Source organism: Carassius carassius, chromosome 30 (assembly GCF_963082965.1).
Source record: "Carassius carassius chromosome 30, fCarCar2.1, whole genome shotgun sequence".
NCBI classification, from domain to species: Eukaryota; Metazoa; Chordata; class Actinopteri; order Cypriniformes; family Cyprinidae; genus Carassius; species Carassius carassius.
This window is the reverse complement of record NC_081784.1, coordinates 18,809,694-18,821,806: the sequence shown is the minus strand read 5'-3', so window position 1 is coordinate 18,821,806 and position 12,113 is coordinate 18,809,694. Positions and strand designations below refer to the sequence as shown.

General features: G+C 36.5%; 3 protein-coding genes across 5 annotated transcripts; 2 read left to right on the top strand and 1 right to left on the bottom strand.

Annotated features, from left to right (window-relative positions):
* Positions 1 to 556: 556 nt before the first annotated feature.
* On the bottom strand, positions 557 to 4,005 carry LOC132110821 (eukaryotic translation initiation factor 4E-1A-like). 3 transcript variants are annotated; one of them, XM_059517798.1, is made up of 7 exons: positions 3,868 to 4,005; positions 2,980 to 3,083; positions 2,762 to 2,857; positions 2,586 to 2,649; positions 1,878 to 1,991; positions 1,631 to 1,770; positions 557 to 1,548 (listed from the first exon to the last, which is right to left on the bottom strand). In XM_059517798.1, exons 1-7 carry the CDS (start codon positions 3,883 to 3,885, stop codon positions 1,434 to 1,436), a joined length of 651 nt encoding a protein of 216 aa, XP_059373781.1. In that variant the 5' UTR covers positions 3,886 to 4,005; the 3' UTR covers positions 557 to 1,433. The 3 variants fall into 3 exon arrangements, with proteins under 3 accessions (XP_059373781.1, XP_059373782.1, XP_059373780.1); XM_059517799.1 differs by having other exon boundaries at positions 2,980 to 3,059; positions 3,868 to 3,913; XM_059517797.1 differs by having other exon boundaries at positions 2,980 to 3,095; positions 3,868 to 3,900.
* Positions 4,006 to 4,893: 888 nt separating this feature from the next.
* Positions 4,894 to 6,722, top strand: LOC132110820 (uncharacterized protein FAM241A-like). The gene is made up of 2 exons (XM_059517796.1): positions 4,894 to 5,090; positions 5,462 to 6,722. Exons 1-2 carry the CDS (start codon positions 4,962 to 4,964, stop codon positions 5,753 to 5,755), a joined length of 423 nt encoding a protein of 140 aa, XP_059373779.1. The 5' UTR covers positions 4,894 to 4,961; the 3' UTR covers positions 5,756 to 6,722.
* Positions 6,723 to 7,388: 666 nt separating this feature from the next.
* On the top strand, positions 7,389 to 10,928 carry LOC132110819 (alcohol dehydrogenase 1-like). Its single transcript, XM_059517795.1, has 9 exons — positions 7,389 to 7,459; positions 8,156 to 8,257; positions 8,355 to 8,496; positions 8,685 to 8,772; positions 8,861 to 9,080; positions 9,827 to 10,087; positions 10,202 to 10,334; positions 10,432 to 10,570; positions 10,644 to 10,928. Exons 1-9 carry the CDS (start codon positions 7,442 to 7,444, stop codon positions 10,672 to 10,674), a joined length of 1,134 nt encoding a protein of 377 aa, XP_059373778.1. The 5' UTR covers positions 7,389 to 7,441; the 3' UTR covers positions 10,675 to 10,928.
* Positions 10,929 to 12,113: the final 1,185 nt, after the last annotated feature.

Genomic DNA, 12,113 nt, shown 5'->3' with positions numbered 1-12,113 from the left:
AAAATCTCAGTTTTGAACACTGGTTTGATTCTGAACAAAGTCCTCAATAATAAATCATTATTTATTTTCTTTCTATGTGCTTGCAGTAACCCTTCGTCCTTGCTCTAGCAGCCAGTATCAGGTGACATTCTGGTGCAAAATAGCACAGCACTGTTTAAAGTCTACTGCAGGAACACTTTAACTTATTCTGAGCTCTGTGAATTCAGTTACATAGACACTGATATTGAATCTTACATTTCTTAAAATGTGTAAAGTTCAGAAAAAACTGAAATAGATGTTATACCTAAGGGTCTACATACAAAAAGTTGAGTATGTCAAATGTCACAAATGGCAGAAAATTGTGGGAAAAACTCCAGATTCTACTTAAAAAATGCAGATACATTATCTTTATTAATAATGTGCTTTTTTGTTCTTCATCTCCTCAGTCAAGATATTTAGGCCACCTCTTTGATCTACCATGGTGAGATTTTATGTTCTGAATAATTAATTGTCCATTAACACTATGGTGATGAATACTGAGATGCCTTTCCCCTTTTTCAGTGAAAAAAAAATTGAATCAACATGAATCTATTTTATTTTCAGGGCCTATTTAATAATACTGCTATCTTATTGAAGAGCCAACACAAGGCAATGACATCCAGACAAGCACAATTCATCTGTTACAGCACTGAAAAACCCCCACAGTTTACTATTCTAACAAGGAATGTAAACTTATGATGCATCAAAAATACACAATATAAAAACAATTATCTTGAATTGCAAACCCCCAAATTTAATAAAGTTAATGCTTAAAAGACGTAAGGCAGCTCTATGAAGATCAGTTTGATTACATGCACTCACTGGCCAAATACCATCTTAATGAAATGTTGATGATTAATCTAAATAAATTAAAATGTTAATGTTCATTAGGCACTGAAGCAGCAAAGCTGCTGGATAAAAGAACACAGACATTTCCTTTCCTCTGCCATTAAATAAATTGACAATTTCTTCCAAAAAACTACTAAAAAAAAAAATACTTTGAAATTAAATACTTTGCAAACTCTGAACAAGACTCGCCAGGGGTAAACACTCATTATGCGCATGCTTTTTTTTTCTCAGGAAACTGTGTAGTGATGTGTGAAAGTTTAGTGTTAAAGCATGAACATGTGTACTGTAGCAATGATACAGAAGTTATACTTATAAAATGTGTGTGAACGTAACAAGCAGCAAAGGTTCTCCTATTTTCAAATTTTGTTTGTTCTGCAAACATCATTGGTTGCGCAAGTTGACATCTAGGAGTGTGTTTGTGAAGGGCTTTTGGGAAACTTGTGTACTTGCAGGGGGGTTTCATGGCAGTTTAGTCCAGTCTGTTTTTTTCTTGCTTTGGTTTTAAGAGGCAGAGAAATAGAGAGAATAGAGAGAGAGAGAGGGAAGACTCAGGCCCTTGAAGATATTCAGACCACAAACTTGTTCTTAGTGGTGGAGCCACTCTTAGTGGCCGTGTCAGCATGAGACTGGTAGCCAATGGTCATATTCATAGGGATGCCTAATCGTTCCTTGTACACCCTCCTGTCAAACAAACACAATCACACAATGCACCAGGCTGAGTATGTTCTCGTTTACTTGTAGCATGAATGCACAAACGTCTCACCCTATGGTCGTTATAGCCTCTCTGTTCTCGTAGTCAGTTGTCCAGACGGCGATTTTGTCTCCTTTAGTTCGGACGTTGACTACAGCCCCGCACACATCATCGCTGTAGTCGTCAAAGGCCTCACCGATGAGGCACAGCAGCTGTAGGTAAGACACAGGTGAACGTTAGAGACTCAGGGCCACAGAAGCACATGAATTACTTGCGTGTATGTTGAGGGGGCGTTCAGTGACTAACTCCGAACTCTTACAGTTTCCAACCAGAAGCGGTCCAGGTCATACTTCCTCTGCTGCTTGTTGAGAGTCATGAGCCAGCGGCCTCCTCTTTTATTCCTCTCATCCTCCCACATAGGCTCAATACCATCCTGCAACCCCAAGCACAAAGTAATCTGAAGAATCTCGTACATTACTTCTAAAAAGCAGCAGGCAACAGTAAACAAGCAAAAATAAACTAACGAAAAAGAAATAGAAATACACAAACGTTATGTTTTACAAACACTACGCTTTTGGCAACTGATCCTTCACAGCGCTCTGTCCTCTTTTGTAGCTCAAACAGTAAAGCATGCCTCTAGCATAGCCAAGTTCATGGGTTCGAATCCTAGTGAAAGAACTGATTAAATATGTACCTCGAATGCAATGCAAGTCAACTGAATAAAAGCCAGTATAAATGTAAGGTTTGTAAAAGAGTCATGCATACAGCAATTTTGGGATTTTTTTTCTAAAATGAGTCTGTCTTACATTAGAAATTTAATTTCTATTTGATCTTATCTGATAATATGGCAGACTGCAACAGATGCTACAGTAATGTTTTGGTGCAGCTTTGCAAAGGGCCAATTAGTTCTCGAAGTCACTGTAATGTGTGTTTATTGGGTAAAAATACACAGCGCTTTATTGAGATGAAGTATTTGGATGAACCCTTTAAACAGATTAAATTCACAGCAGTTATGATGGGAGCCTACCTTGAAAAGTGAGTAGTCACATCCTGACATCAAGTTACTGGAGAGCTGAATGTGGTTATAAAGCCTAGAAAGAAGAGGTTCGTAAACTCAAGTTGACTAGTCAACCAAATTTGGGGGAGGGTGGGGGCAGTGTTGTAATATATTCATATCTCTTGGAAACAGAAAATCAGCCTTACGCCCAGAAATCCTCTACTGTGTCGAATTTGGAGATCAGTCTGAGATTAGCCTGCCATGTTTTGCTCTTGTCATTTTTGAAGAACCATAAAGACCATCTTCAAGGAAAAAAAATAGAAACAACTTCTAAAGAAACTAAAAAACTACATTTAGAAGCTAGCACATAATTTGAAAACAAGTCCATTCATCCCTTAAAACAAGGTGCATTCATTCACTCGACCTGTTCTGTAAGGGGTGTTTGATGTAGCTCTCAGGGCTGACAATCTCCCGATTCGTCTCTTCCGAGTTCTCCTCTTCACTCTTACAAGAAACTGAGTTTAATTCCTGCACAGGAACCTTTAAAAGATTAGTTTAAACCTAATACATCCATGTTGACATCACAGTAGCCAGTATAAAGACAAATTGCTGACAGATGAGAAAGACTGTAGGCGGTATCCCTTTATTGCCCTCGTTTATTTAAATTAACACAAGCATCCAGAACAGCTGGGACCAGTGCAATACCTGATGTGATTGTGATTGTATTGTATCTGATGTTAGTCTGAAGACTACAGTCACTGTTCGTTTCGCTTAACTTGAACCAAACCTGGGCTTTGTGTTTACAGTCATTCATTTTTATGAGCGCTAAGGAACTTTCGTGTGAGGAGTTTACAAATGTAGATACAAATGTATACGCTTAAAATTTATTTGACGTGTCAATCTGGAATTTGATCGCAGATTGTAACAGCTGTGAATACACTACACTTCACTTCACTTTCCTGGTTGCTGTCTTAGTTTTTGACAGCTGTGCTGTGACAGGCACGCATTGCTCCTAAAAGACAGTTAAACAAGATTAAAAAGTGACTTGATTGCATATAGGGTAGTGGTGACGAACGGACATCTGGAAAAGTAATTAAGTGCCCTGTGCGACTTGAACAAGCCTTGGCAACTTTCAGCCAAAGTTGTTGACCCACTCATTCAAACATGACGAAAAACGGTTTAAAAGTTTACAGAGGACGATATTTAAACGTGATTTTTGCATAAAACGTCGTATAAACGTATTGGTAAGGGCAGTAGGTCTGTAGCGTAGATCTGAAGTGTAAAACAATCTTTGAGAAGTTTATTGACTCACCGGCTCCGCCGTCGCCATTTTACGTGAGAGTGAGTGTCTTCAGAGCCACGCTCTGATTGGCTGAAACCGTGCTGAGTGCGAATCAGCACGAGAAGCATACCAGAGATGATTCGAACACGATTCCGATACGGACGATGCATGAATCATTCTTTTGAATCTTAATAATGAATTAGTAGAACCAGTTCACGAACAGTCACGATTCTCAGTTCTCAAATAATATTAACCAAATACGGTTTTTATTTTTTTATCTAATATAATTGAATCACAGATTGTATCAACAAAAAGACAGTTTAATACTATTCTATTGAAATTGGATTTACATTAACGTACACTATATAATTTCGATTTTATAAAAAAATAAACTTAAATATCAAAAAAAATTATCAAAGTGCTGTATATTAATTTTAGTACTGTTTAATGTAAATACAAATTATTTTTATGTTTTCTTTATAAGGACTGCCATAAAGTCAACTGAATAAAATTATAATATACACATAAACAGTATTAAAAGGGGATATGAAACGTTATATGAATTTACTGGACTGTTTTGGGCATGGCAGACCGAAATGTGTGACGGTCTGTGGATAAGACATAAAAGGGCAGCTGAATCGTTTTTGATTGGTTCTTTGGAACGAACGGTTCGAAAGAACCGTTTCGGAGAAATGACGGCCTCCAAATATTGTCTACGTAGGTGGCTCATTAGGTTTTCACACACAGCCGTGCACTTCAATAACTCTATATATTTCTAGTGCATATTTACAAATGAATAATAATACCATGAAGCAGGCTAGAAAATATAACCTTGTAAAAAGAAAGATTATTTTGTTTATAGCTGCATTTATCAACTCTTCGTAATAGACATACATAGTTCTATATGTTTATGAAAGTTATAATAAACATATTACAACAATTCTAACTATTTTGGATGATTCTTTTATTATTATTATTTTGACCACAATGTGACTCATGACGTCAAAATGTACATGTACCTTCCTGGTAGCAGCCACGAACGGAAGTATCGCCATCTGGTTGTCAGCCCTTCGGCCCTGTCTCAGGTCAGCAGTGATCATTTAGTTTTTTTTTTTTTTTTAGATATGTCAAGAACTAGTCGGATCGTAAAGGACTCGGAGGTTGGCCATCGTGATGTGTTTTGTGGTGCGCGAGATCGAGGCGGGTGTCCGTGCCAGCGTGAGGCTGCTGTTAGACACGAGCACAGCGAGCAGGTAACAGGGTTAGATCTGATCCAGCTCTACCAAACATTCACCTCTAATATTTGTTTTATCTAATATTTAAATATAATAACTAAAAGATAGAGTATTTGGGGTCATTTCCTTTCACTTTTTGCTCGGAAACGATATCTTTGTGCCTCAGCATCTCTTTTTAGCTTACTTTAGCTAAATAATGAATCCCAAGTGTACCAACCTGTTTTTTTTTTTTTGCCTGTATTTAGCATAAGCACATACAAACATATAATCCCACACTATACGCTCACGCACGGTCATGTGGTGTCATCTTATACAGTATTTGCACTTTCTGTTTTGTATTATTTAAAAAAGCACTGTGTAATCAAGTCTGACTCAGTTTTTGCTCTCAGAATGATTTCAGGGGAAGAGAAAGACCACACAGTCATTCTGTAGCTGAGCCACAAACTGCAGCAGGACCTGCGCCAGAGGCTGCTTTGGTGGACGACTGCGAGAAGCTGGGCACACTTTTCGGGGAGCTCAATAAGTGTTTGAGGGGCATTGGTTTCACCCAGCTCTACTTCGGAGAGAAGATCGTGGAGCCTGTAGTCGTGCTGGTGTTCTGGATGCTGCTCTGGTTCCTGGGTATCCAAGCCCTCGGTCTTGTGGGAACTCTGTGCATTATTATCATTTATATCCAGAAATAAGAGATGTGAAGCTGGACAGACACATGAAGGTTAATTTTCCACTCACAGCCGGTGCCAGTGAAAGAGGAGAGACTCCTTTCTATGAAAGATGAGCTACGTGAATGTTATTTGTAAGTTTTACCTTGTCCCTATAGTTGGGTCTGTGTCATTAGCCTTCTTTTTATGTGGGTATGTACAAGAGGGTGAGTAAATGAAGATAATCAGAGGATTTACTTTAAGTACTGGAATGATTCCTGCAGTCTAATGTGAACTGTGTATTGGCTGTGAAAGGTACTTGTGAAAAGCATGCTTCCTTTCAATATTTGCATTGAAACAATGGTGCATATTGATATGCAGACTATCAAAGGACAAATAGCATTTATATATCCAGATTCTAGGTAAAGTAGTACATATCAGTTATACTGTCATTGCCGTTGTTGAATGTATTGGTTTTATTCGCCCAGGTGTCAGTCCTGCAATTGCACTAGAGGGCAACCTTCCTCGTTTTCCCCTAAAAATTTCTTGAGAAATATAACGGAATAATAATCATTCTGTGTTCAAACTTGAATGTGTTTATACTACTGCATGTGAATGGTTTGGGGCTGTTGGGATAACTTTGGGTCGCCTCTGAAAGTATGAATGAAATAAAATGCTCTTATAGTCTTAGCAGAGGAAGAAACTATTAAAGTCAAACCTTTTATGATGAAAGTTCTATATTATGCACTGTAAATTCATATTTGGTATTTTTATGAGTTGATTTTACTGTAATCTGCCCATGTTGCCTGTTCTTTTCATATATTCATGTTGCAATATCAGTATAAAAAAAAATCAAAAGGGTAATTTCATTCAGGGAAATATTTAGTATGCAAATTTTGCTACAGTAGAATGTTGAATTAGCTATATTCAGGATCAGGAGTATGAAAAGGTCTGTTTTTAGTGTACTTTAAGCGGTTTCTTTATGAATTATTACATGTAAAAAGTTATTGAACAAACTCTTAACTCTTTAAGCAAGGTTAAGCTGCTCTTTATGTAACTGTGAAGATCTTTGCAAGATGACATCACTTCATTTTCATGAAAATCATGTTCGATTATACAATGCCAAAACTTTGTTTTTACATTTCTTTTTCTTTTCAGTGTTAATTAGCATCTTCTGTGCCATTTACTGAATCCCACAATGCTGTACTTTTGGGTGGTGGTGGGTTGTTAGGACTTTAATTTATTTATTTTGAAAGAATTTATATTTTAAATCATTCTGAGTTGTTTTTTTTTACTTTTAAACTGGGTTATCATAATAAAAACGTGTTGTTTTAAATAATTTGTTGCTACACAGTTTTTCTGAATTCCATCAAATTCATCTGGGTTGTGTTTCCGAAAAGCATTGTAAACTTATCGATAAAAACAAAAAAACATCACTGGTAAAGGGTTATAATATAATATTGTATCATACATTTTTCGAACATATACATTTGAAATAATTTCTTGTTTAACCCAAAGTTAAATGTGAAGAAGACATGTATAGAAATGCTTAAAATATGAAATCCTTAATAATCTTAATATATATATATTTGTAACTATATTAATAAGTTACAGTTTAACTTCAGTACCAGAGAGAGAGAGAGATTGCCTCGCATAATACCCGAGTATAAAAACGAGCACCAAAGACTTCCTCTCTTTGCATTCATCACAGCAACACTACTACATTGGGAAATGGCCACTGCAGGGAAGGTTCGTAAACTTGTCTTGTGGTTTCTTTTCATTTGTGCTGCAGAGCAGTTAATGCATTTTTAATATGATTCCATTCCCTTAATACGTTTAAGCTCATTTCCATTGATCGATTGATGAGAAACAGTTTACAGTGCAAAGACATTTTAAAAATAATTTTATATCTGAGCAATTTAATGATAATGTTTTAATAAGACCCCCATAAGAATGTTATGAATGATTTAAGCCATGCAAAAATTTATGCTTAAGGAAAATATAAGATCAGTGTCTTGAGTCAAATACATGTACAGTGATAGCTTGTGTATATGGTATTATTAAAATGCTCAACTGATTTGCTGCACTTCTAATTACCACACACACACACACACACACATACATACATATATATATATATATAGTTTTTATTGGTCACTCTGCCAGTTTACTGCCAAATGGACACTATTAAACCCTGCTACAGCTACAAAAAGTGGACTCTGTCAGTTTCATTGAGTTAATATTTATCTTTGATTGTGAAATAACAGATATTTGTGGCTCTAAAAACAGATGTTTAATGTTTCCATTTGCTTAAGCCAAAGAGCTGGACAGCTTCCAACTATGCTTAGTAGCTCATGCAACTCAAGCACAGCGGTTATATAAACATCTAGTCAACCATTAAATATCTATAAAACATGCTGAATCAAGTTCTTCTGTGTGCTGAAGGTGATTAAATGTCGGGCTGCTGTTGCCTGGGAGCCCACTGCGCCCCTGAAGATGGAGGAAATTGAAGTCGCCCCACCTCAGGAAGGAGAAATACGAATTAAGGTGGGAAATGTCCTATGAAAGTTATCAAACCCTTTAAACATTGGAATTGTTAACTTGTTGGTTAAGTTGTTTTACATGTTTTTCTCCTGTTTTCAAGGTTGTAGCTACAGGTGTTTGTCACACCGACCTTTATCACCTGTTTGAAGGGAAGGACAAGCGTGGTTTTCCCTCTGTCCTGGGACATGAGGGCGCTGGTGTGGTGGAGAGTGTGGGACCCGGAGTCACTGATTTCAAACCAGGTCACAAAATAAAACTATGCATGTCCATGTCTTTATTTCTTCTTGAAAGGGATAGTTTACTCAAAAATGAAAATTCCATCAACAATTGCATCTTTTCATGAATCTGTTTCTCTGGTTATCGAACTGATTTGTTCATGAATGAAACACTACATAAAAAAATTATTGAGTCTATCTATTCTGATGAACAGGTGATAAGGTCATTCCACTCTTCCTCTCTCAGTGTGGAGAATGCAAATTCTGCAAGAGTCCAAAAACAAACCTGTGTGACCGCAACTGGTCAGAAATGCGAACAACAGAACAATTTTTCACATTATATTTAATCCTCTTGCTTTTTGAGAATGTATTGTTTTTTTCTCTCTGGCAGGTCAAGTAAATATTATGACATTATGTCTGATCCTATAACACGTTTCACTTGCCGTGGTCGGCCCATCCTGCAGTTCATGGGCACCAGTACCTTCTCTGAATACACCGTCATCAACCAGATCGCTGTGGGCAAGATTGATGATGATGCCCCACTCGACCGCGTGTGTCTTCTCAGCTGCGGCATCTCTACCGGTTATGGAGCTGCTGTCAACACAGCTGGGGTGTGTAAAGATGTTGTGTGCACTCAAGAAATATCCGGACACTTAAGCCACACTTAATTGAATGTTTTTTATTTTTATAACAAAATGTCGAATCAAGGGCCATTCGTTTTAAAGAAAGAAAGCACAAGGACACTTTAAGAAAAACATTTAACAAAATTAAAGATTAAATGCTTATCTCAGCTGTGCTGATATGATATTGCTTTTAACCAACCAATTAATAAGTTGATATGGAGCAACTTACATCTTAAACACAAGATTAAAATATTTACATTGGACTTTAATTTCATATTTAAATTATTCATCAACACGTTCCAATACTCACGGTGCTCTGAAGTCAGTTAATGGTCACAAGACATGCAAGTAAACAAATAAAATATAAAATATTTGAGTAAGTGTTTTATTTTGATTGTTTTAATCTTAAAACTATTTATTTATTATAATTGTATTTGTTAAGATTTAATCCATTATTAGCTTTTCATCAACTCACTAACCTCCAGACACTTGCAAACCCCAGTGTGTTATAGAATAAATCAGTGTGTTCAAAAAATTTTACACACTACAGCAAAAGAAAAAAACATTTTTTTTATCTCCCCACCACTGTAAAATAATTTTGTTTGCATGCAATCCAATGCAAAGAAATGCTTAGCATTTTTAAGTTGATTAATGTGTCCAAATAGTTTTTGTGTCTCGAAAGGTGAATGTTAAGGTACCTCACACACTAGTAACTCATTTGTGTTTGTGTGAAGGTTACACCAGGCTCAGTGTGTGCAGTGTTTGGACTGGGTGCAGTAGGTCTGGCTGCAGTCATGGGCTGTAAAAACGCTGGAGCCTCTCGTATCTTTGCTGTGGATATTAATGAGGAAAAGTTTGAGAAGGCTAAGGTCTTTGGTGCCACTGATTTTCTGAATCCGAAGGCATATAATAAACCCATCTCTGAAGTACTGGCAGAAATGACCAATGGAGGAGTGGATTTCTCACTCGAGTGTGTGGGCAACACAGAAGTAATGGTAAGACCTGCCTGACACACATTTGTAAAAGGTGCATTTATTCACTAACTCGTTTAAAAGCTTTCAGTACTTGAAATTTGCTGTGCGTGTGAATTAATGCATATTTGACCTCAGAGAACTGCGCTGGAGTCGTGTGTTAAAGGTTGGGGAGTTAGTGTTTTGGTTGGCTGGACTGATGTGAAGGATTTTTCTGCCCGGCCAATTCAGCTCATATCTGGGAAAACATGGAAAGGATCTCTGTTTGGAGGTAATCAAGCTGTCAGTTAATGCTTTCTATGGCTTAGAGTGAAGGAACTTGAGTCCATGCTTGTGCATACAGTACATTCATTTCTGGTTATGTAAAGGTTTTAAAAGCAAGGACTCTGTTCCAAACCTGGTTTGTGACTACATGTCTGGCAAAATAAAGCTTGACGAGTTTATAACCCACAAAATGAGTCTGGAGCAGGTCAATGATGCAGTCAACCTCATGAAGACTGGACAATGGTACATTTTTCACTCACATCTTTCTGTAGAATATTGTTAAAAAAAATCCTAACCTTTGTTTATTATTTTACAGCATTCGATGCATCCTGAATATATCCAAATGAGAAGCAAACCATATTCACCCAACCAGTTTGATTCGGCTTATTCGCTTCTCCCTCTTTTGCAGTATTTGAGTTCAAGGATCCTCTTTAACAGAATATTCCAGTCCTCTGCTTTATGAAGGGATTCACAAGTGCATGTAAACGTTAATGTTTAACATCCAAAACTGTTCTATTCATCTGCAATGCAAAATGCTTCTGAAAAAGTTTGCAAGAAAATGTTTTCTGTGCCAAATAAAAAACAGAGACAAGCATGTAAATCATTTCAAATCGTTTTATGTAACCAATTTATGCTGTCAAAATAGTTTATTTCTCTCCTCTGAGCCAGACTCTCCAGCATTTGTCTTGCTTATATAACCATCATGGGAATGTTGGGAAGCACAAGAAAAAAAGCAGCTGCACCCTGCAGCTTGAAGCAAAACACTGATAAACTTACTACATGCTTGACATTATGTCTTTCTCAAATGCTTTCTTCATATCTGTCGGTCTAGGCTGGTCAATTCGATCTCAACTTGCAGAAACAGTCTCTCCAGACTCTTCTAAAAAATGTTTTAGATGAACTGATGGAAATAGATATTCAAGTTCAAATACTGAAACTATTTGTGACCCTGGACCACAAAAATAAAATAAAAATAAAGAAAACTACATCCCTTAAAAATGAAAAGTTTGTCATTAATCACTTACCCTCATGTCATTCCAAACCTGTAAAAAAAAGCTTTGTTCATTATGAAGCGATGAGAATACGGTAATGCAGAGAGAAACAGGAGAGGAATTTTAAACAAAGTTGATATTTTTGTTTTATTCAAGTACAAAAAGTATTCTTTGTGCTTCATGTTACGGTTGAACCACTGATGGCAGATGGACTATTCTGACGATGCTTTTCATACTTTTTTGGACCTTGACAGTGTAATTTACTTGGCAGTCTATAGGATAGTCACAAGCATCCCGGTTTCATCCAAAATATCTTAAATTGTGTTCAAAAGATGAACGAAGGCTTTACAGGTTTGGAACGACATGGGGGTAAGTAATTAATGACAAAATGTTCACTTAGGGGTGGAGTATCCCTTTAAGTAGCTGGGGTATTTTTTTTGTAGCAATAGCTAAAAAGAAAAACATTGTATGGGTCAAAATTATCGATTTTTCTTTTATGCCAAAAATCATTAGGATATTAAGTAAAGATCATGTTCCATGATGATATTTTGTAAATTTCCTATCGTAAATATATGTAAACTTAATTTTTGATAAGTAATAAACATTGCTAAGAACTTCATTTGGACAACTTCAAAGACAACTTCATTTTCTCAGCATTTAGATTTTCAAATAGTTGTATCTTGGCCAAATATTGTCTGATTCTAATAAACCACACTTAAATTGAAAGCTTATTTATTCAGCTTTCAGATTATGTATAAATCTCAATTTCGAAAATTTGACATTTAAGACTGGTT

Excerpts from the sequence above, each read along its gene's own strand:
- LOC132110819 (XM_059517795.1), top strand. Across the intron at positions 8,773-8,860 it reads AACCTGTGTGACCGCAACTG|GTCAAGTAAATATTATGACA; the intron begins GTCAGAAATGCG and ends TCTCTCTGGCAG. Across the intron at positions 10,571-10,643 it reads CTCATGAAGACTGGACAATG|CATTCGATGCATCCTGAATA; the intron begins GTACATTTTTCA and ends ATTATTTTACAG.
- LOC132110821 (XM_059517797.1), bottom strand. Across the intron at positions 2,650-2,761 it reads ACAGTAGAGGATTTCTGGGC|GCTTTATAACCACATTCAGC; the intron begins GTAAGGCTGATT and ends TCTTCTTTCTAG. Across the intron at positions 1,771-1,877 it reads ACCGCTTCTGGTTGGAAACT|CTGCTGTGCCTCATCGGTGA; the intron begins GTAAGAGTTCGG and ends TCTTACCTACAG.
- LOC132110820 (XM_059517796.1), top strand. The coding sequence starts at position 4,962 with ATGTCAAGAACTAGTCGGATCGTAAAGGACTCGGAGGTTGGCCATCGT. Across the intron at positions 5,091-5,461 it reads GACACGAGCACAGCGAGCAG|AATGATTTCAGGGGAAGAGA; the intron begins GTAACAGGGTTA and ends TTTTGCTCTCAG.